This window comes from Erpetoichthys calabaricus, chromosome 13, assembly GCF_900747795.2.
Source record: "Erpetoichthys calabaricus chromosome 13, fErpCal1.3, whole genome shotgun sequence".
Classification (NCBI taxonomy): Eukaryota; Metazoa; Chordata; class Cladistia; order Polypteriformes; family Polypteridae; genus Erpetoichthys; species Erpetoichthys calabaricus.
The window spans coordinates 139856308-139876838 of NC_041406.2; the positions used below are offsets into that span (position 1 = coordinate 139856308).

The 20531-nt window shown below is 45.4% G+C and overlaps 1 protein-coding gene across 1 annotated transcript in view; it reads left to right on the forward strand.

Annotated features, from left to right (window-relative positions):
* The first annotated feature begins 9173 nt into the window (after positions 1 to 9173).
* ripor2 (RHO family interacting cell polarization regulator 2) overlaps positions 9174 to 20531 on the forward strand; it is a 48696-nt gene continuing 37338 nt past the window's right edge. The window contains exons 1-4 of the mRNA XM_051935584.1: positions 9174 to 9249; positions 15502 to 15622; positions 17231 to 17386; positions 18846 to 18924. Coding sequence (XP_051791544.1) covers positions 9174 to 9249; positions 15502 to 15622; positions 17231 to 17386; positions 18846 to 18924 — 432 coding nt within the window. The remainder of the gene's footprint in view (positions 9250 to 15501; positions 15623 to 17230; positions 17387 to 18845; positions 18925 to 20531) is intronic.

The window sequence follows — 20531 nt, forward strand, 5'->3', positions numbered from 1 at the left end:
CAGTAATGAGACCAGGGTCCATGTCCCTGGTCTTCCCTGCATTGAGCTTGCATGTTCTCCCCGTGTCTTCATGGTTTCCTCTTGCATCCTAAACCATGCAGGTTATGTGGATTGGCAATGCTAAATTGTGTGTGTGTGTGTGTGTGTGTGTGTGTGTGTGTGTGTTCACCCTGAGGAGGCCTGACACCCCGTCTATCAATTGTTCCTGCCTTACGCCCTGTGCTTGCTGTGTTAGGCTTCAGCTTGCCCAAGTCCCTGCTTAGAATTAAGCAGGCTTAGAAAATGGCATGGCATTTATATTTATTATATATTTCAAGATTTATTTAAATTCATATTTCAAATATATAAATGTTTAGATTTTTTATTTATTTTAAATATGAACGGTTGGATCAGTAGCAATTTTAGACTGATAAAACTTAAACACTGCAGCCACGAGGGGGGCGATTAGCACTTACGGAGTCTGGACTACAGATGCAGTCTGACAAGCTAGGCACACAGATATTTATTTGTTCCTAAAAGGTCTTTAATAGCCTGGGCATTTATTTGGTCCTGATCAGCTATGCGGTGTGCCAGGCCAAACTCTATCATAAAGTTCCACTCCAATCAATGAAAAACTAGAAACATCCAACGCTGGAAGAAAGGTTTGATGCATTATAGTCCTTGCCGACTACGCCAAGGGGAGTATCACAATATAACAACATCGCAGTGGGTGGGTGAATCCATCCTGTCAGCTGTTAATGCAGAACGCTGGCCTACTGATGGGGGGTGTGGTGTGTTTTTGTGGCTCTTATTGGGTCCCCAGATTTCAATACACACTGGCAAGTCTGAAACTTGAAATTACACCTTATGAGAAGGACTAAGGAGTCTTAGTGAACTCATCGCTATCTGCACCTGTTGATAATCTTGATGTAATCGAGAAGGTTAATAGGATGTTAACTTATTAAGACATGATGGAACGACAGTAGACATGATGGAAATGTTTACAATTATAATAGGAATTGGTGCAGTGAATCGAGATGGCTACTTTAAAATCAGTTTCTTATCAATAACACAGTGACACAGATGGAAACTTGTGAAGGGGGAATTTCACACAAGTGTTGGAAAGTAACCGAAACGATGGGACCTAAAAGAGAAAGCGATTGTCAAACCAAATTTGTAGAGTGGAAATAAAACAGAGGAAGAAATTCATAATCTCTCTAAAATAATTCTTTTTCAGAGATTTTAACCAAAACTTTGATGTTGCTATCATGCAGATGGGAAATGATGAGTTTCCCCGTTGGACATTTTACATGAATGACTTTTGAAGTGGGAGCTTTGAGTTTATGACATTCTAGGATAACATGACTCCTAGGGGACACTTAGCAGACCAAGAATCCAAACTAAAAAGCAATCGGACATTCTCTTATATTTATTTGATCTTAAAACTGGTATATCGGTAAGGGCATCTCATCAGTGAAGAAGTGTGGCGGCCCAAGACCCCAGATTTTCACTCCATTTAATGAAAAATGAGAAACATTGACAAAAAAGGGCACACAAACACTACACACAGGAGCAGTGGAATGGCAGTACCCGGTCTGATGAATTATGGTTCCTGCCGACTACGCCAATAGGTGCATCACGACATAAAATATGGGTCTGTGAATCCATCTCATTGGCTGTTAGTACAGAATGATGGTATACTGGGGAGGGGTGTGTTTTTGTGACTCGCTCTGAGACAACTGACATGAGTTAGATTTGAGTACATAATAGGAGGGCTGAAGCTTGAAAGTACCTCGAATACACCGCACGGGAAGGACCTGGGAGACACAGGGGACTACTCATTATTTACATCAAGATGATTGATAGAAGCGATCAGATGGTCAGGACTTGGGTATCGTAATGAAGTGGTCGGTGTTCACGTCCAGACAGAAGCTACTATACATTAAGTATGACCTAGTGTGGTCTCGTCTGGAATACTTTGTGCAGTTCGGGTCTCCATATTACAAATAAAGATACTGAAGTGCTAGAGAAGGTCCAGAGCAGAGCGACTGGACTGATTCAGAAACTCAACCAAAGAGGAACGACTGAAGAAGATGAACCTTTACAGTTTAAGCAACTGGAGATTTAGAGGGGAATATGAATGAAGTGTATAAAATTCCGAAGGGAATGAGGAGCGTGGGTCCCAGTTGTCACTTTTAAATGAGTTCTTTGTTTGATCGATGACACAGTGGCCACTAGAGGGCGCTTAGTAGACTAAGATCCCAAGGCTACAAATGTAGTCCGAGACACCAGCCATGCTGATGTGCTTATTTGGTTCTGAAACTGATGCAACACAACAACTGTCTTGTTGGTCCCTGTCAGTGAAGGGTTGGCATCAGGTGGCAGCAAACTGCCCCAGAATGGAAGGCGATGAACCAGATTGCGTTTCCAAGGCTGGCAGCACAGATGCCACCTGACCGAATCAATCCTGCAAGGTCTACATGGTGGTCAGTGGTGTAGAGAAACCAGGAGCCACTAGAGGGAGCTCCCAAACTGGTGTCCCTGTAACCCAGAAGTGAATCAGAAGCTCAGGTGGTAAGCGACCTCATAAGGGGGATTGGACCATCAAGCTTGGAGTCGGGAAGAGGTTGGCATCAAAAGCTGACCGGAAGGAAGAAACAGGTGGTGAGAAGAAGGGAGTTTGGTGTGATATTGGAGTGGTGGGCAAACGGGGGAGCCACCCAGCTGACTGACAGCTGGGTTCAAGACCTGCTTAGGAAGGTCCAAAAGGTTTCTTGATATGTTGTTTCAAATGCCTCACCCATCCATTGTTGAGTTCTGTGAAGCGTTTATTGCAGGTATGGAGGGCGCCCTCTGCTGTTCTCTAACATTCACTCATTACAACTCTCCTGAATGTTTCTAAAGTAAATTATTTTAAATGTGAGATCTCTTCCGCTTGTGCTGCTGTTTTACAGATCTTCATTATTTTCCGCATCCAGTTTATTGCTTTCGAATTTGATTCTATAACAGGATGGATGGAAGGATTGGCAATCTGTAAATGTTAAACTCTGAGGTGTCAGAGAGTCCCTCGATCCCGGGCAGAGGTCATCTGAAAGCCAAACACAAATGACAATGCTGATGGGCTAATGATAATGATCCGAGCCGCTGAAGACGACCAACGGTAATTTACATGCTGGCCCTCAATTATGGAGGCAGAGCTGGCGGACAGGGCCTCATTTGAGAAGAGGAGAATACGACACAAATGAAGGGCCTGAGCCCTCTGTGACAGGCCGAACACGTGTCACCCAGGCCCGGCTGACCATTCCAAGTTTCAAATGAGCCGTTCACTCGGGCAGCTGGCTCTTCATTTGACAGCGTCGACTCGTCCCCCGAATTTCAGCTCAAAAGCACGATGTGCCTGATATCGGCAGAGGAGTGAAGAGAAGCACAAATGGTGAGCGAGTTTGTCTGTTTTCGTATCGACATCACGGGAGCAGGAGCGTCATGGCAGGAACCTGGACAGGGCATACATGTTCACCTATAGACCGTTAAAGCTGCCAATGAGCCTCACATGGAGACGAGAAGAAAAAGGGGAAAGGACCGGCGAGAACATTAAACATCATTAGATGATGGCGGATCATAAGGGAGACCAGCTGACCACTGGGGCACCCCTTTAGATTAGATGTGTGAGTGCGTGAATGCGTCTTTTTTTTGGTATTATGTTATGTTCATGTTTCATCAGATTAATGAAATTAAGAATTTGATTGGATTATGCAATGATAAACGTCACATGTTGTTTTATATTATATAGCGCCTTCACAGAGTATTCAATTGCCTTCTATGAATTCAGTAGGTGTCACTCCCTCCGCCCAAAGAAATCTCACCGTGTGCATTTGACCTCAGCTTCAGGTAGACTGAATGGCAGAGCTCTGCGCCACTGTGCTGTGTATTTTTGAACTACCCATAAGCCATCACGAACAATGTCTTGTATTATGTCAGCTTCTATCCGTCATGGTTACCGCATAATCTTCCATTTGCCTTTACTTTTTGGTTTACACTCGTATTATATCAGCTATATAATGAATCACTAAGGTCTGTGTGTCCAGTCCAGTCCCTCTGAGCAATCTGATTGGTCAGTTTGGCTGTGGTGTCGTGACGAAAGAGGAACTGTGAGGGTGAGATGCACTAGGAGGAGAGACGGTGGATGAGACGCACACAAAGACAGCAAGCGTAAAACCGGACAGGAGGTGAGAGAGAGGCACCTCGAAAAATAACCACACAGTCTGAGACGCAGGCTTTACGGGATCGCACTCGACTGAGGGAGGAGGACCCACGAAGAGACGTTAAGAAAGGTGTAGGAGGTACGCTGAGAGGCGCCATCAAAGACTGGACGAGAGGTGAGAAAGGCGCCTCGAAAATAATGACGCAGGCCTTAAAGGAACACACCGATTAGCTGACACACGGATACCGAGGAAAAGCGCACATAGGGCAAGAGATAGCAAAAATGTTTTCAATTATTTTATCATCTGTTTTCGATTTATATTAACAGCCACCGTATCTGTCAAAGAGAGAGAATAGAATTAGTTTTAAAATATTTGCTAATGCTTGGCCTACGTGCACCTGCAGCGCCTTTCCTCGATATCCACGTGTCTCTGAACCCCTCTTGCCCGGATGTTCCCTCTGTCGATCTCATTCCAGTAACCTGAGACTCCCTCGTTATTTTCGAGGTGCCTTTCTCAATTCCCTTTCCTTTTAACATTTCCTGTCTTTGGAGACGACTCTCAGCATGCCTCCTACTCCTTTACTCCTTCTTGTGACTCCCACTCACACTTCCTCTTTTGATCACATCAGCAAAGCCAAACTGACCAATCAGAATGCTCTGAGGGAATAGACGCACGTTATATTAGCTGTGTTACTTGTCAAAAACAGGTAATAAAGATATTTTAAAATGTATTCTGCTATCTCTTGCCCGACGTGTACCTTCACTGTGCTGTTCCTTGGTAGCCGTAACTCTTTTATCCAGCGTTCCCGTAACGCCTGCCTCTCAGACGCTCTCATTATTTTTGAGTCTCCTTTCTCGCCTCCTGTCCAGTTTAAAACTTCCCATCTTTGAAGACGACTCTCAGCGTGCCTCCTACTCTTTTATTCCTCCTTCTGCCTCCCATTCGCACGTCCTTTTTGATCGCATCACCAACGCCAAACTGACCAATCAGATCGCTCTGAGAGAAATGACACGTACATACAGACCTTAGCGTTTTATTTTATTTTATGATATATTCCATCCATCCATTATCCAACCTGCCGAATCCAAACACAGGGTCATGGGGGTCTGCTGGAGCCAATCCCAGCCAACACAGGGCACAAGGCAGGAACCAATCCTGGGCAGGGTGCCAACCCACCGCGAATTTTATGATATATTACCAATCCATTTTGCAATTCCATTTATTCCAACACAGGGTGGTGGGATGCTGAAGTGTTCACTCGCAGTATTAGGTGTGAGGCCAAAACCAACCGCGAGGGGGCCAGCAGCCCACCGTAAGCACAATGACAGATTTTAGGAAGAGAAAGTGCAGACTTCATACTGGCAGTGAGTTCAAACTGCGCCTCCTGGAGGTGTGCGGTGGCACCACTGCCCACATTATATTCTTTGACTAGACCGAGTACTTAAATCAAAGTGCAGAAGCGTCGGCTCTGCTTCCTCTAATTGGAGTTTCTGGATAGACAGAATTCCGCTAACATTCTGTCGAGTCGGTGGTGGCACGATGGCACTGCTGCCTCGTAGTAAGGAGACCAGAGTTCACATCCCGGGTCCTCCCTGTGTGTAGTTTGCGTGTTCTCCTCGTGTTCTGTGTTAGTTTCCTCCAACACTCCTCAGACATGCGGGTCAGGTGGATTGCCGTTGTTAAATTTATGACTGATATCTGTGTCCACCTTACGCTGGGCTGGCATCCTGTCCAGGGATTGTTGCCGCCTTCCACCCGATGCTTGCTGGGATAGGCTTGGGCCTCCCGGTGCCCCTGTCCTGGGTAAGCAGGTTTCTATTTTTATTACTCATCCAATGAAGTTCTGACTTGCATGTGCTGATCAGCATGCACCACGTTACCGCTCTCCAACATAACATTGTGTAACTGTCATCCCCTTGAACCCTCAGACCAGACACCAGACACCAGATAAAAAGTCCAATAACTAAATTTATTGTAATAAATGTGCACAAAGCACCCTCCACTCCACAATTCTCCAATACACAATCAAATAACCAATAATCACAATCCTCCACTCCCAGCAGCTCAGTCACCCTTCCTCCCAACTTGGCTCACTGCTGGGATTTCCCACAGTCCTTTTAAAGACTTTGACCCGGAAGTGTTTCTGTCCCTCAGTCCATGTGACTTTATAACACTTCCGGGTCGGGTAAAAACTCCTTTTTTTCAGCCCGGAAGTACGTCATTTCCTCTGTCCCTGTGACTACGACGTACTTCCGGATTATAGTGAAAACGCAAGTCCTTGAGCCTCCCTGCAGCGTCCCCTGGCGGCCCCCACGGTATCCAGCAGGGCTGAAATGAAAGACTCTAAGTTCCATGATGCCCTGCTGGAATTTGGGGCCCCTCCATGTTGCAAGGATGGCTCCATCTGGCGGCTTGGGGGTATTGGCCGGGATAAACTACCGGCCATGTATCACAATTGCCAAGCCGGGCTCCTTCATTTGAAGATCTTGAAGAAGGTCCCACAGACCCCCCTCATCAGCCTCCATCCCTGCCAGTCCAGACCAGCACAGGCCAGACTCGCTTGCTGGAGGAAAGCTAAGTATCCAGAGAAGACTCAGACGGACACGGGAGGAACCTGCAGGCTCTGCACAGGAAGTGCCCCCCGGCCCCTGAAGCTGTGCTGCCACACATACAGTGCATCCAGAAAGTATTCCCAGCGCTTCATCACTTTTTCCACATTTTGTTATGTCACAGCCTTATTCCAAAATGTATTAAATTCATTTTTTTCCTCAGAATTCTACACACAACACCCCATAATGACAACGTGAAAAAAGTTTACTTGAGGTTTTTGTAAATTTATTAAAAATAAAAAACGGAGAAATCCCATGTCCATAAGTATTCACAGCCTTTGCTCAATACTTTGTCGATGCCCCTTTGGCAGCAATTCCAGCCTCAAGTCTTTTTGAATATGATGCCACAAGCTTGGCACACCTATCCTTGGCCAGTTTCGCCCATTCCTCTTTGCAGCACCTCTCAAGCTCCATCAGGTTGGATGGGAAGCGTCGGTGCACAGCCATTTTAAGATCTCTCCAGAGATGTTCAATCAGATTCAAGTCTGGGCTCTGGCTGGGCCACTCAAGGACATTCACAGAGTTGTCCTGAAGCCACTCCTTTGATATCTTGGCTGTGTGCTTAGGGTCGTTGTCCTGCTGAAAGGTGAACCGTCGCCCCAGTCTGAGGTCAAGAGCGCTCTGGAGCAGGTTTTCATCCAGGATGTCTCTGTACTTTGCTGCAGTCATCTTTCCCTTTATCCTGACTAGTCTCCCAGTTCCTGCCACTGAAAAACATCCCCACAGCATGATGCTGCCACCACCATGCTTCACTGTAGGGATGGTATTGGCCTGGTGATGAGCGGTGCCTGGTTTCCTCCAAACGTGACGCCTGGCATTCACACCAAAGAGTTCAATCTTTGTCTCATCAGACCAGAGAATTTTCTTTCTCATGGTCTGAGAGTCCTTCAGGTGCCTTTTGGCAAACTCCAGGTGGGCTGCCATGTGCCTTTTACTAAGGAGTGGCTTCCATCTGGACACTCTACCATACAGGCCTGATTGGTGGATTGCTGCAGAGATGGTGTCCTTCTGGAAGGTTCTCCTCTCTCCACAGAGGACATCTGGAGCTCTGACAGAGTGACCATCGGGTTCTTGGTCACCTCCCTGACTAAGGCCCTTCTCCCCCGATCGCTCAGTTTAGATGGGCGGCCAGCTCTAGGAAGAGTCCTGGTGGTTTCGAACTTCTTCCACTTATGGATGATGGAGGCCACTGTGCTCATTGGGACCTTCAAAGCAGCAGAAATTTTTCTGTAACCTTCCCCAGATTTGTGCCTCGAGACAATCCTGTCTCGGAGGTCTACAGACAATTCCTTTGACTTCATGCTTGGTTTGTGCTCTGAGATGAACTGTCAACTGTGGGACCTTCTATAGACAGGTGTGTGCCTTTCCAAATCATGTCCAGTCAACTGAATTTACCACAGGTGGACTCCAATGAAGCTGCAGAAACATCTCAAGGATGATCAGGGGAAACAGGATGGACCTGAGCTCAATTTGGAGCTTCATGGCAAAGGCTGTGAATACTTATGGACATGTGCTTTCTCAATTTTTTTATTTTTAATAAATTTGCAAAAACCTCAAGTACACTTTTTTCACGTTGTCATTATGGGGTGTTGTGTGTAGAATTCTGAGGAAAAAAATGAATTTAATCCATCTTGAAATAAGGCTGTAACATAACAAAATGTGGGAAAAGTGATGAAGCGCTGTGAATACTTTCCGGATGCACTGTAACTAATAAATGATGCCACATACCATATTGCCAGGGAGCTGTAGTGCAGTTACTTACATCAGATGACATTTCATGTTAAGTCGCCATCTCCGTGTCACACAGGAGCACCAGAACTGAACTGGTGTGCAGGTGCCTTGCGGTCCAAACCCTTAACCCCTAGGCCAGCCTTATTAGTACTCCGTGTCTGTTGTGTCCCACCAAACGGGGGGCCGCCTGCCAGGTGAGACGTTGACCAATAAGCTTCTGGACCTCCCTGCTTGTGTGTGTGCAGGATGCTTCAATCTTCTTGTTTTTCCATTTTAACCAAAGAAGAAGGAGGAATGGCAGGTGGTTGGGGAGGGGGGGGGGGGGGTGTTGTGGTGCTGGTGGGGTATCCCATTTCGACCTCCTGCTCCAAATGCGCTCAGGTTACATCCTTCAGACTGTGACTTCGGCGGAGAGGCCGTCAGCTAAATGAGGCTTTGTGATGGAAGAAATGACGTCCTGCTTCAGACATGAAAGATTGATGAGAAGAAAGAACGAGAGACGCGTGTGGAGCAAGCGGGAGGCCGAATGGCGAGAAGGAAAATAAAAACAGTAAAGCCGTCGGCTCGGGGCTTTGGGCTCGTCTAGAGATGCTTTGGCGATGACGGGACGAATGGACGTCAATTCTGAGAAGACGGATGCCGTGAGGAGGCCATGGATTTATTAGGGAAGTTCTACTGGGTGACAAACAGGCCATGTCGGAGCCGAGTGACTCAACGGCAGATCAACAGTAAGTTTAAACTGGAATCGGTTGAGACAATATGAAGGATTTGTATGTAAGTGGAGGCTAACTCTTATTCCACATAAGGCGTATGCATTGATTAGGAGGGTCTCGCAGGCCATTTTATGGACCCAATTATTTTTATGAAATGGCTAGATTAGATGCAAGACAGGAAGACACCAGAGATGGGATGCCAGTCAATCAGAGGGCACACTCCATCCATAACCAAAGCTCTAGGGTGCCACCATGAAAGATCTTCTAGGCACTTGTGGTCGACTTGCAGCCCAGGTGCCGTCCCCATGGGCTCAGCATGTGCTGCCCGCTTCCCGACTCGGTGCCATTGTGGCACTAAAGTGTCCCGTTTAAGTAGGCGTTTCCAGTCTTGTATGGCCCACCCAGCTCCTGCATTGCTCCAGATGTTGTCTGGAGACGTTCTGCCCACCACTAACCCTGAAATTTTATTTTAACAAATAAACTGGGTGTTCGTTATTTTAATTTAAGGGAGATAGAAACCCATCAGACCTGGGTGCAAGGCAGGAGCTAACCGCAGGTGGGGTGCCTGTCCACCAGAGGGCTCCCTCCGTCCATTAACAAAACTCCATTGATCCAATTATAAGACCCTGGAGGCCGAGTCCATCCTGGTAGCATACAGAGAAAGGTGGGAACCAACCCTTGGTGCCAGTCAACTATAGGACAACTTCTATTTTTTAGCCTGCTTAATTCAAATTCAGATTTTGAGGTGTGGGGGTGGCAAGGGGTCAGCACAAGGCAGGAACCCACCTTGGACTGGATGCCAGTCCACAGCAGGGTGACCTTGCTAATGCCAGACCAGCTTACAGTTGAGCAGACATTGACTGGCAGTGTGGCACCATGCCTTCCAGTTTGGCCTTGTGAGTGGGCACTGGCATCTCCTTTAAGGTCTACTGGGACAGCCCATAGTCAGTCAAATGGAGCAGTTTGGAATTTAAATGGATGAGCCCAGGATCTGAACCCAGAGCCCTGTAACATTGGGCAGCACCGCCAGTGTGCCACCTCAGGACATAATGGCTGGTTGCTTTCCTAATGTAATAACTAAATCTGTGGTAGCACAAATGTCACAAGTCCAGTAATTCGGGTTCACCTCCCAACCCCGTCACCGTCCATGTGGGCTCAGTACGTGCCATCTGTCCTCCCCCCCCATAAAATTATTTCACATCTGGTAGTTTGAGATGTGCGTGAATGAGCTCATGAGGTCATTATGGCAACCTGGGCTAACTGTGCCAGTCGCCAAAAGCTGCTGACTCAACGGACTTGTGCAGCCACCCCCCATTGTCACCAGTGTCACCATAAGAGATCACAACATACCAGCTGTGTTACCCGAATGGCTGAGGCAGGCGGCCCTCTTCATCCATTTTATGCTCTCATTTCTCCGCTCGCCAGCCCAGTTTGGGTTACCATTTGTGTGAGGCGGCCAAGAATCGGAAAACAAACCCTGACCTCCGACCCTCAACAGGCTCCTTCTGTAAATGTAAAAACCGCGAATGGAAAATTTGGAATTCTCTGGGGGAACGCGAGGACAGCTTTAGTGAATCCCGACGCCCTGGTCGGGTGGCGATGAAGGTTATGTGGCACTTTGTCAAACAATTCACAGAAAATTGAATGTCTTTCAAAGTTTACAAAGCCAGCGAAAGTAAACTGTGCCAGTCGTCTTCACGCATGCGTCTGCTTGGCATTTCATATTTAAATGAAGATCTCCAGTGGAGAACAAATCACCAGACTCGTCACCTGTCACGTATATGACATTTTGTTGAGCAGAAATTACGGCCAAGAAATTTTGGGACACCAATCAGGTCGTACCTTTAATTCTTACCGGGAATTAGAAAGAAAAATAATGAAGAAAAGAACGTAATTATCGCGTGTAGGCGCTGTGTCCCTCTAACGGGAATTCGAAATACGAGGGGCCTGGCCTTAGCAGAGCTCCATCTTGTGGTTGCTCAGGCCAAAAGTGACACCTCCTTCCGGGACGCCCGGGTTTTATATTGGTGGGACTGGAAGGGGCGGAGCTAATTGCCTTCTCCAGACAGCTTCTTGGTAATGTAGGGAAAGAAAAAGGAAACCATGTTAGCGGCAGCGCCCCCTCTCGTCCGGGCGGGTTACTGCATACCGCGGCAGAACCTGTAAGGGAGTCATCAGACACACGTGTGTGGCAGCTGCCATAATTAATAACAATTGTGCGTGCCATGGAGGATAATGGAAGGACTACAGTGGTGTGAAAAACTATTTGCCCCCTTCCTGATTTCTTATTCTTTTGCATGTTTGTCACACAAAATGTTTCTGATCATCAAACACATTTAACCATTAGTCAAATATAACACAAATAAACACAAAATGCAGTTTTTAAATGGTGGTTTTTTATTATTTAGGGAGAAAAAAAAATCCAAACCTACATGGCCCTGTGTGAAAAAGTAATTGCCCCCTGAACCTAATAACTGGTTGGGCCACCCTTAGCAGCAATAACTGCAATCAAGCGTTTGCGATAACTTGCAATGAGTCTTTTACAGCGCTCTGGAGGAATTTTGGCCCACTCATCTTTGCAAAATTGTTGTAATTCAGCTTTATTTGAGGGTTTTCTAGCATGAACCGCCTTTTTAAGGTCATGCCATAGCATCTCAATTGGATTCAGGTCAGGACTTTGACTAGGCCACTCCAAAGTCTTCATTTTGTTTTTCTTCAGCCATTCAGAGGTGGATTTGCTGGTGTGTTTTGGGTCATTGTCCTGTTGCAGCACCCAAGATCGCTTCAGCTTGAGTTGACGAACAGATGGCCGGACATTCTCCTTCAGGATTTTTTGGTAGACAGTAGAATTCATGGTTCCATCTATCACAGCAAGCCTTCCAGGTCCTGAAGCAGCAAAACAACCCCAGACCATCACACTACCACCACCATATTTTACTGTTGGTATGATGTTCTTTTTCTGAAATGCTGTGTTCCTTTTACGCCAGATGTAACAGGACATTTGCCTTCCAAAAAGTTCAACTTTTGACTCATCAGTCCACAAGGTACTTTCCCAAAAGTCTTGGCAATCATTGAGATGTTTCTTAGCAAAATTGAGACGAGCCCTAATGTTCTTTTTGCTTAACAGTGGTTTGCGTCTTGGAAATCTGCCATGCAGCCCGTTTTTGCCCAGTCTCTTTCTTATGGTGGAGTCGTGAACACTGACCTTAATTGAGGCAAGTGAGGCCTGCAGTTCTTTAGATGTTGTCCTGGGGTCTTTTGTGACCTCTCGGATGAGTCGTCTCTGCGCTCTTGGGGTAATTTTGGTCGGCCGGCCACTCCTGGGAAGGTTCACCACTGTTCCATGTTTTTGCCATTTGTGGATAATGGCTCTCACTGTGGCTCGCTGGAGTCCCAAAGCTTTAGAAATGGCTTTATAACCTTTACCAGACTGATAGATCTCAATTACTTCTGTTCTCATTTGTTCCTGAATTTCTTTGGATCTTGGCACGATGTCTAGCTTTTGAGGTGCTTTTGGTCTACTTCTCTGTGTCAGGCAGCTCCTATTTAAGTGATTTCTTGATTGAAACAGGTGTGGCAGTAATCAGGCCTGGGGGTGGCTACGGAAATTGAACTCAGGTGTGATACACCACAGTTAGGTTATTTTTTAACAAGGGGGCAATTACTTTTTCACACAGGGCCATGTAGGTTTGGATTTTTTTTCTCCCTAAATAATAAACACCATCATTTAAAAACTGCATTTTGTGTTTACTTGTGTTATATTTGACTAATGGTTAAATGTGTTTGATGATCAGAAACATTTTGTGTGACAACATGCAAAAGAATAAGAAATCAGGAAGGGGGCAAATAGTTTTTCACACCACTGTATATAAATGGCGGTACAACCTGGCTAGGATGGTTTGTGGTTCCTCTTATGCTGGTCGGGGTGAAAAGATAAAGGATGGACTGGAGAAGACACTCCGTCAAGCACAAGAGGTGGCAGTGGTCCCAGTCATGACACACGTAGGGTTAACTGGCACTTGTAGTTCAGAAGGACAGCCCCTTAGAGGGTCTTTGGGTGCTGCTAGGGGGTACTGCCTGTTTGCCGCAGCTTCAGTCGTGTAATGCCAAGACCCTGGAAGTACTGCCAGGGGGCTGTGTTACCAGACTCAGTGAGTCAGAGGTGGGAGGAAGAGGACAAAACTTACAGAGGAGGAGTAGAGGGAGACGGAGACAATCGGTTTGTTATAATTAACTGCACTGGACTGAGGTACTGTTATACTGAGGTACTGTTATGTATTTGAACCTGGAACTGTGTCTGTTGTTTGGGGCTCTGTGGCGCCCCCTTGTGGTCACACAGTATTCCCAAAATAATATTTAGAAAACCATGAAAAGAAACAAATACTTGAGCCAGGGAGGGAAACCATGTTATAACAAGACACCGTCCGCTCCGTCTCACATTGTCACACGGAAAGGCTGGGCAAGAACCTGGAGCCTCCAAGGCCGTTAGTGGAAGTGATGAAGCAAACAATCTCCGCAAATCAAAACCCCTAATTTGAGAACAAAACACATAAAAACAAAAAAGTCCTGCGAAAGGACAATTTTCCCCCTCGGGGGACTGATACAGAATGTCAAAAACCAAATAAAGACTCGCAACATGGAATGTCCAAAAAATTAAAATCTAGCCCAAGCCTAACAGGGCCCGTTAAACCCGACACGCACATCTTTGGGGGGGAAGCGGAGGGTCTTATCCCAGAGATGACGTTACGGGTCGCACGCATTCTTCAGGATGTCCAAGGGGAGCCTAACCATGAAAATGGCACACAGGAAAAAAACAAAAAAAGGGAATCGGGAAAAGGACAGAAGTCGAGAGCCAGAAAAATGGGATCATAACCGAAAAGGTGTAGCGACCAAACCGAAAACGAAATCCTAACTCGTGGTCGTGAAACAAAAGCACCAGTCGCATCCCCAAACATTTAAACACACACGCTAATTCTTAAGATCGTATCCGCAGACTCTCCAAAATGGCATTTGAACAAGATGCAAAATACTCCTGATGATTTTAAAACAAGATCTGACATAAAAGCAAAAGTCAGAAAGGGATTCTGTACCCCAAAAAACTTTTGAGAATCGTGAAGTACTTGAGACGACACAAAACAAAGATTTGGGGATTTATTGTCGTTGAGTAGTCCATAGCGATCGATACGGGTCTATCTATAAAATAACAAAAGACAAGCGAATATGGCAAACAGGTCGGCTTTATACAAAACGGCAGGAAATGAAAAGAGGGCGTCGGTATGGTCAGGAAATGATGTCATCAGGATGGGACAGCAGTGAGGTCATCAGGATGGGACAGCAGTGAGGTCATTTGTAAAGGAAGGGAAGTGACGAATTTTGGCTTAGTCTTCCGTGTTTCTGAAAGAGAAAAGCCATTAATGCTCGTTACCAACCCTTTTCCTGGTGTCTTGTACGCCCCGCGTTGGACCCTTTGGCTGTCCCCTAAGGGTGTGCGTGTGTGACAGCGTACAGATTCTCAAAGAAAACTGAAAATAAGAACCAATGAGAGAATTGAATTCTGCACTGAACAAAATCCCTAATTTGAGAACAAAACTCATAAAAAAGCCAAAGCATCACGGGGCCCGTTTAACCCGACACGCACATCTTTGGGGAGAAGCAGAAGGTCTCGTCCCAGAGGTGATGTTAGGGCCTCACCCATTCTTCAGGTTGTTAAATGTGAGCCTGAAAATGAAAACAGCACTCTATGAGGGCAACAAGTAAAGGGATCGGGGAAAAAGACAGAAGTCGAGAGACAGAGAAAGACATCGTAACCGGAAAGGTCGAAAAGCTTAACGTCCAAACCGAAAACGAAATCCTAACTCGTACTCGTCAAACAAAATCGCTAGTCCCATTCCCAAACTTTAAAACACAGATGCTAACTCTTAAGTTCGTATCCCCAAACTCTCCAAAATGGCAGTCCCCACAGGATAAGAATTGGAACAAGACGTGAAATACTTTCAACAATTTAAAAACAAAATCTGACGTAAAAACAAAAGTTGGAAATTGATTCTCCACCCCAGAAAACGTTTGCAGACAGACACAGTGAGAAAGTGTAAATTCCACACTGGACGAGCATTTGAACCCTGAGCTCTGGAGCTGCGATTCATCAGCTCTTACTACCCCTCCTAGAAACTCCCATCTCATCTGAAGATATCAGAGTGCAGGATGTGACTTGCGTGTGGTGCGATTGCCGTCTCCACGTTCCATGACTTGGTCTTTTTGTCTTTTCAGAAGCGTCGCCCAGAGACTTCGACATCACATCGGTGGCTCTGCACTCCCCAGGAGGTCCTGACAAAATCATTCGCAGTCAATCATTTTCCGGCTTCAGTACCCTGCAGGAGAAAAAGTCGAGGTAGGGGGTCCAACTATGTCAGTCCAATTTCCCGGCTCACATCTTGACAGCTTCATCTCGACTGTTCCATTTCTGGCTGTAATGATTAGATAAACGTTACATGTCTGGACGCCTTCATTTTAAGGACGTCTCTCTTGTTTTATGACATTTAAATGTCACTTCGTGTTGGAGTTCCTGTAGTGATGTCACCAGCCAGCAATGTATTAGAAACTTCTGGGGCTCCGGGAACTTAATCATAGCTGGAGATTTCAAATTTTCAATCAGAATACTCTGAGGTTGTTTAATTCCTGACTGATGCAGTACAAGGTAGGGGGCGCTCTTGAGCCAATCATGAACCTGAACAATGGTCAACGTATGCAAAAGTAAAAAATGGTAAATGCAGGGGTATCAGTGCAGGTGACCCCCAGGTTAGCTGATCACCACTTGACATCTCATTATCATTTGGCTAAAGAAAGTAAAAAAAAAAAATTCAGACATGAGCGTCCGTTGACTTTGTGCCCTGGGAACCAAGTTACCCAAACTATTCTGTACCATTTCAGTCATTATTTACCACTCTGATGCTGATCTTTCTGATCATAAAACAGCTCATTACGATAGCAATTGACGAGAGGAATTCATAATTCATTGCAGAATTACGGCATTTGAGGGTTCTTCTAGAGTGCTTCTTTGTCTTGCACGATGTGGCTCAAAACTTAAGCAGCACATCGTCATCTCGTAACAGGCTTAAATTTTGAGTTTGGTATTTTTCCGTCCAGTTATTTTACCTCTAGACCGTCCTCGAGAAACTGTGGCACACACACCCATCTTCGAGATATCAATGTTTTTGTTATCAGGCCTCCCTTAAAACATTGAGATCCATCGAAAACCGGAGATCGAAATTTTTGACGAATCTAAAGCTTTTGCTCCTCCCCCATAGATGATAGGTTATGGTGGAGGAGGGCACAGAGCCAAAAGTACAATTAAGAATTCTGAATCTTGAAAAACAAATAATTTCAAATTAAAGCAACAAAAGTCTCATGAGCGGCGCTAATTGGTATATAATTGAGGAAAATCGCTGGAGGAAACCCTGCGGCCACTGGTTACGGAACCTCTCCGTGTTTTGATTTACCTGAATTTTCTGGTTAGCGATTACGATTACGATCGGTTTGACGTTTTTGTTTTTCACCACGTCTTTCTTCCAGTCCTTTTTCCATTGAATCCTCCATTTCTCATGGAGAGCAGAACATACCTGAGTTTTTATGGATTAAACAAAAAGTAATTTCCTTCATTAGCATGCACTTTGTTGAAAGGTTACTTTGGTCCCGATTTCAGAATTTTTAAGGTTACATTAGAATTTAGAGTAAAGATTAGAAGGATTGAAACTTTGTGACTTTCATCGTCTGGTCACTGTTGTTTCAATTAGCTTCCTCCTTGAGATGGCACAGTTCCGTGGACTATTTAACTCATGGTGAGGCACTCTGTAAAATCTCACATTTCCTGGCTCGCTCTCCTGCACTGGCTCGCTGTCTATTGCCTTAGCACCCTTTGCTCACATTGAGCTGTAAGCTTTTTGTAAAACATTATGCCTTGTCCTTAACGATTGTTTATCATACTTCTCCCTTCCATTAGGTGCCATTCTTTTCTTGGGATCTCTACTGCTCACAGGAAGACAGAATCAAAACCCAAGAAACTTCTGGTCCTGGGTCACCGAAGCAGCAACACCTTGCAAGAATATCAGCCTAAAAGAGTGCAGGAGATCTATGAAGCTTTAAAAGACGGACTTAAGTAAGACATTCTTGATTTACTTGACGTGCCTCATGGACAGACAGCACTGAGGTTCTGTGATTATTTTCTCTCTTTAAGATGTATTTTATTTTCCATTAGGCACCTTATTTATTACATCGCTATTTTGTTATTTAGTGTGTGATTCGATTTTTTGAAGTGGTCATCGAGACGCTACTTCCAGGTGCCGCAAGTGTGTTTTTATGTGACCCAACATGTGACGTCATTAAAGCCGATGTACTTCTGTGTCAAGCCAGTATGGAATAGCCTGACGCCCAACTCCTCAAAAATGCGACTACGTGTCACGTCAACACAGACCTTGACGACTCTGAATGGCCAGTTTGGTAACTACGTTTTTCCATTCGTAAAGCAAACGTGGAGTAGATCGAAGAAGGACTTGTTGAAGAGGTTAGAAAATATACACGTTTATACGATACTTCATCGCAACACTACAAAGGCAATCAGATGACGGCCAATTTGTGGCACAAATATCGGCTAACATTGGTTTGGAAAGTCAGCAAATGTATAAAAAAACTGAAATAATGTGAGGATCAAATATGTTCAGATGAGGAAGAAAAAGATCCTGGAGGACAAAAACTGCCAGCATTTTATGATTGTTCTCTCCCAGTTGGCACCGCATGTGAAGCACAGAGAGACGGAGTCAAACAGTACCAACTATCATTCAGGCATGTGCCAGGAGTGCGGCGTGACGCAGAAGTATGAATTTCTTTCGACGGCTTAGCCTGTCTGAGCAGTACGCACAATGCAGAATTATAAATCAGCCTTAGCATGCGGCGTATTGCATTATCCATATTTGTTGTGCGACTTTATTCTAAAAAAAAAAAAAATTCTTCTAAATAGCAAAACCAAAACAAGAGTCAAAATTAAAAATATGGACACAAGTCAAAAACCAGAAAGTACTTTAGTAACAAAGCATTAACTTCTTAAAGAAAGGACTTTCGGTAAAATGGGGTTTGAATCCGTAAACTCGGACAGGGGAAGTTCTTTCAACCTTCCGTGCAGGATGCTACCTCAAAAACAGGATGACAAAATGGCGGTTATCATAATTAAGCAAAAACAGAAGTAAGCTTTGGATCCAACGACTAGTGTTAAGTGCAAATTCTAGGGCTCGCCAAATCCCTAAAAGGAGTGCTAGATCTCAAAAAACGATGAGAACAAAAAAAAAAAAAAAGTGCAAAATTTAAATCAATATGTCTAATTATAATGACCCCCGTCATCGCTCATCGCTTTTTCAAGAATTGCCCGATTTATTTCTGTGTGTCTACCCTCAGGTGTCAAATCAGTTTTCTTATAGAGGCGTCGCCTTGTAGCCATTGGCTGTTCTTATAGTGCCGCCTGCTGTAATTGGGAGTTTTAACAACTGCACACTCCCTTTATGAATTCACCCATTTAGTCAGTGTCACCTGATTTAAAGTTAAAATGTTTGCCCTTTAATTTACAGCGAATACTTAGAAAACAATCAGGTGGAACGAGACAAGCTGAGTCTGCAGCTGAAAGACATGAAGAGGAATTCCAGATTGGTGAGTAAGAACGTGTGGATAATTAAAAGCTCAAAAATGAATATTATAACTGCTATGAATTAACTTTTACTTACATTTTTCCCGGGCTTTGCTTGTGGTGAACACACAGAAACATATTTACAAACATAATTGAAATGACAAAATAAGACAAAATTGACCAAAAACAACGTAAGAGATTTATAAATTCAGTCTGTAGTATAACATTGGTGTTAGCAGTGGGATAAGTTGGAGATCTGTGGTCCAACTCAAACACTACAGAGAAGCCAGAGAATCTGACATCTGAGACCCGGAATGCCAGTTCAGGAAGGAAGGCAGCCAAGAGACTGCGGCTCCACGCAAAGAGACTCGTCTGCCCACATATAATTCTCAGGCTAATGCATAGGAATACAGCGTCAAACCCCCCTGCTGTGCCACATGACCGCACAGTACCCGTCAGTGCTGCCGAACAGCAGAGCATTCAGCAGAGGCCACATCACTGTCCACTCTAACGCAGGAGTCGAGAAGACAACTCTGTGCGCTGTTTGGAAGGGCATGAAGTAGAAACTGGGTCAGCTGACCTCCTGAAGGGGGGCCTGTTTAACAGTGTTGACCCTTGCACCAGCTGGTGGTGCCATCAGCGGTGAGCTGCCACTCCATTTTCAGTGCCAGCCACTGCTGGACGGACCCGATTTGGAACCCTAGGCAGGGCTGATGGACGGAACACCTCCATAGTGGGTAGTTGGTATTACTGATGACCTGGAGGGGTCTGGGGTGCATGTGCCCCTTCAATAGCACAAACGAGCACCCTTTTGTGCATATACTATGGACTTTAAGGACTGTATGCCCCTTGTTGTACAGAGAATGTGCACTTTTACTGTCATAAACAGTGATGACTCAGTATCATCACAGTTTGACAATGGGGGGGGGTCCCCAAGTCCCCTGAGTGCATGTGGACGCTCCTTTGTGGACAAACCACAGACATTATTACTACGACCCAATGGATGTGTGCTGCAGCTTACAAAAATGGTGCTCCTCAGATGACAGTGGCCCATGTAGCCTAATGGATGGAGCAGCTCTGGTGCCAGCTGATAACAAGGCAAGCCTGCCAAAGTTGTATGTACTCCAGCTACTGTGGGTAGGCAAGCCATCTTCCTAAGGACTCCATTGGGTGGACGCTATCCAGAAGCACCTCTCTGCAATGTATCAGATTTCGAAGTGTGTGTGAGAGTGTGAGTGAGACCTCTGATAGGCCAAATCTTCTGGTGTTGTCCCAACTCTTCACTTAGTGTGCTGGTTGAACAAGTTAGAAGATGGACGAGTGCTTAGATAGTAAGTCCAAGCAAGTCTTGGCCCTGATGCCAAGCCTTAACTACAGCCATATTGGTTTTGTCCGTGTTCTCCGTGTTTCGTTCCCCACATCCCAATCCTGAACCTCTTACCTTGATGTGTGACGGGTGAGCGCGGTGGAGCTGTGTGGAATGGTGCCCTGTAATCTGGCGCCCCCCCCCCCTTCTGGGTTGGCGCTTTTCTCACGCTGAGTACGTTCAGGATGGGCTCCACCCGCTGTGGCCCTTTAATGGAAGTGTGAAGTGGATGAATTCAGCATGTAGCTGCCAAAGCGTAAGGTG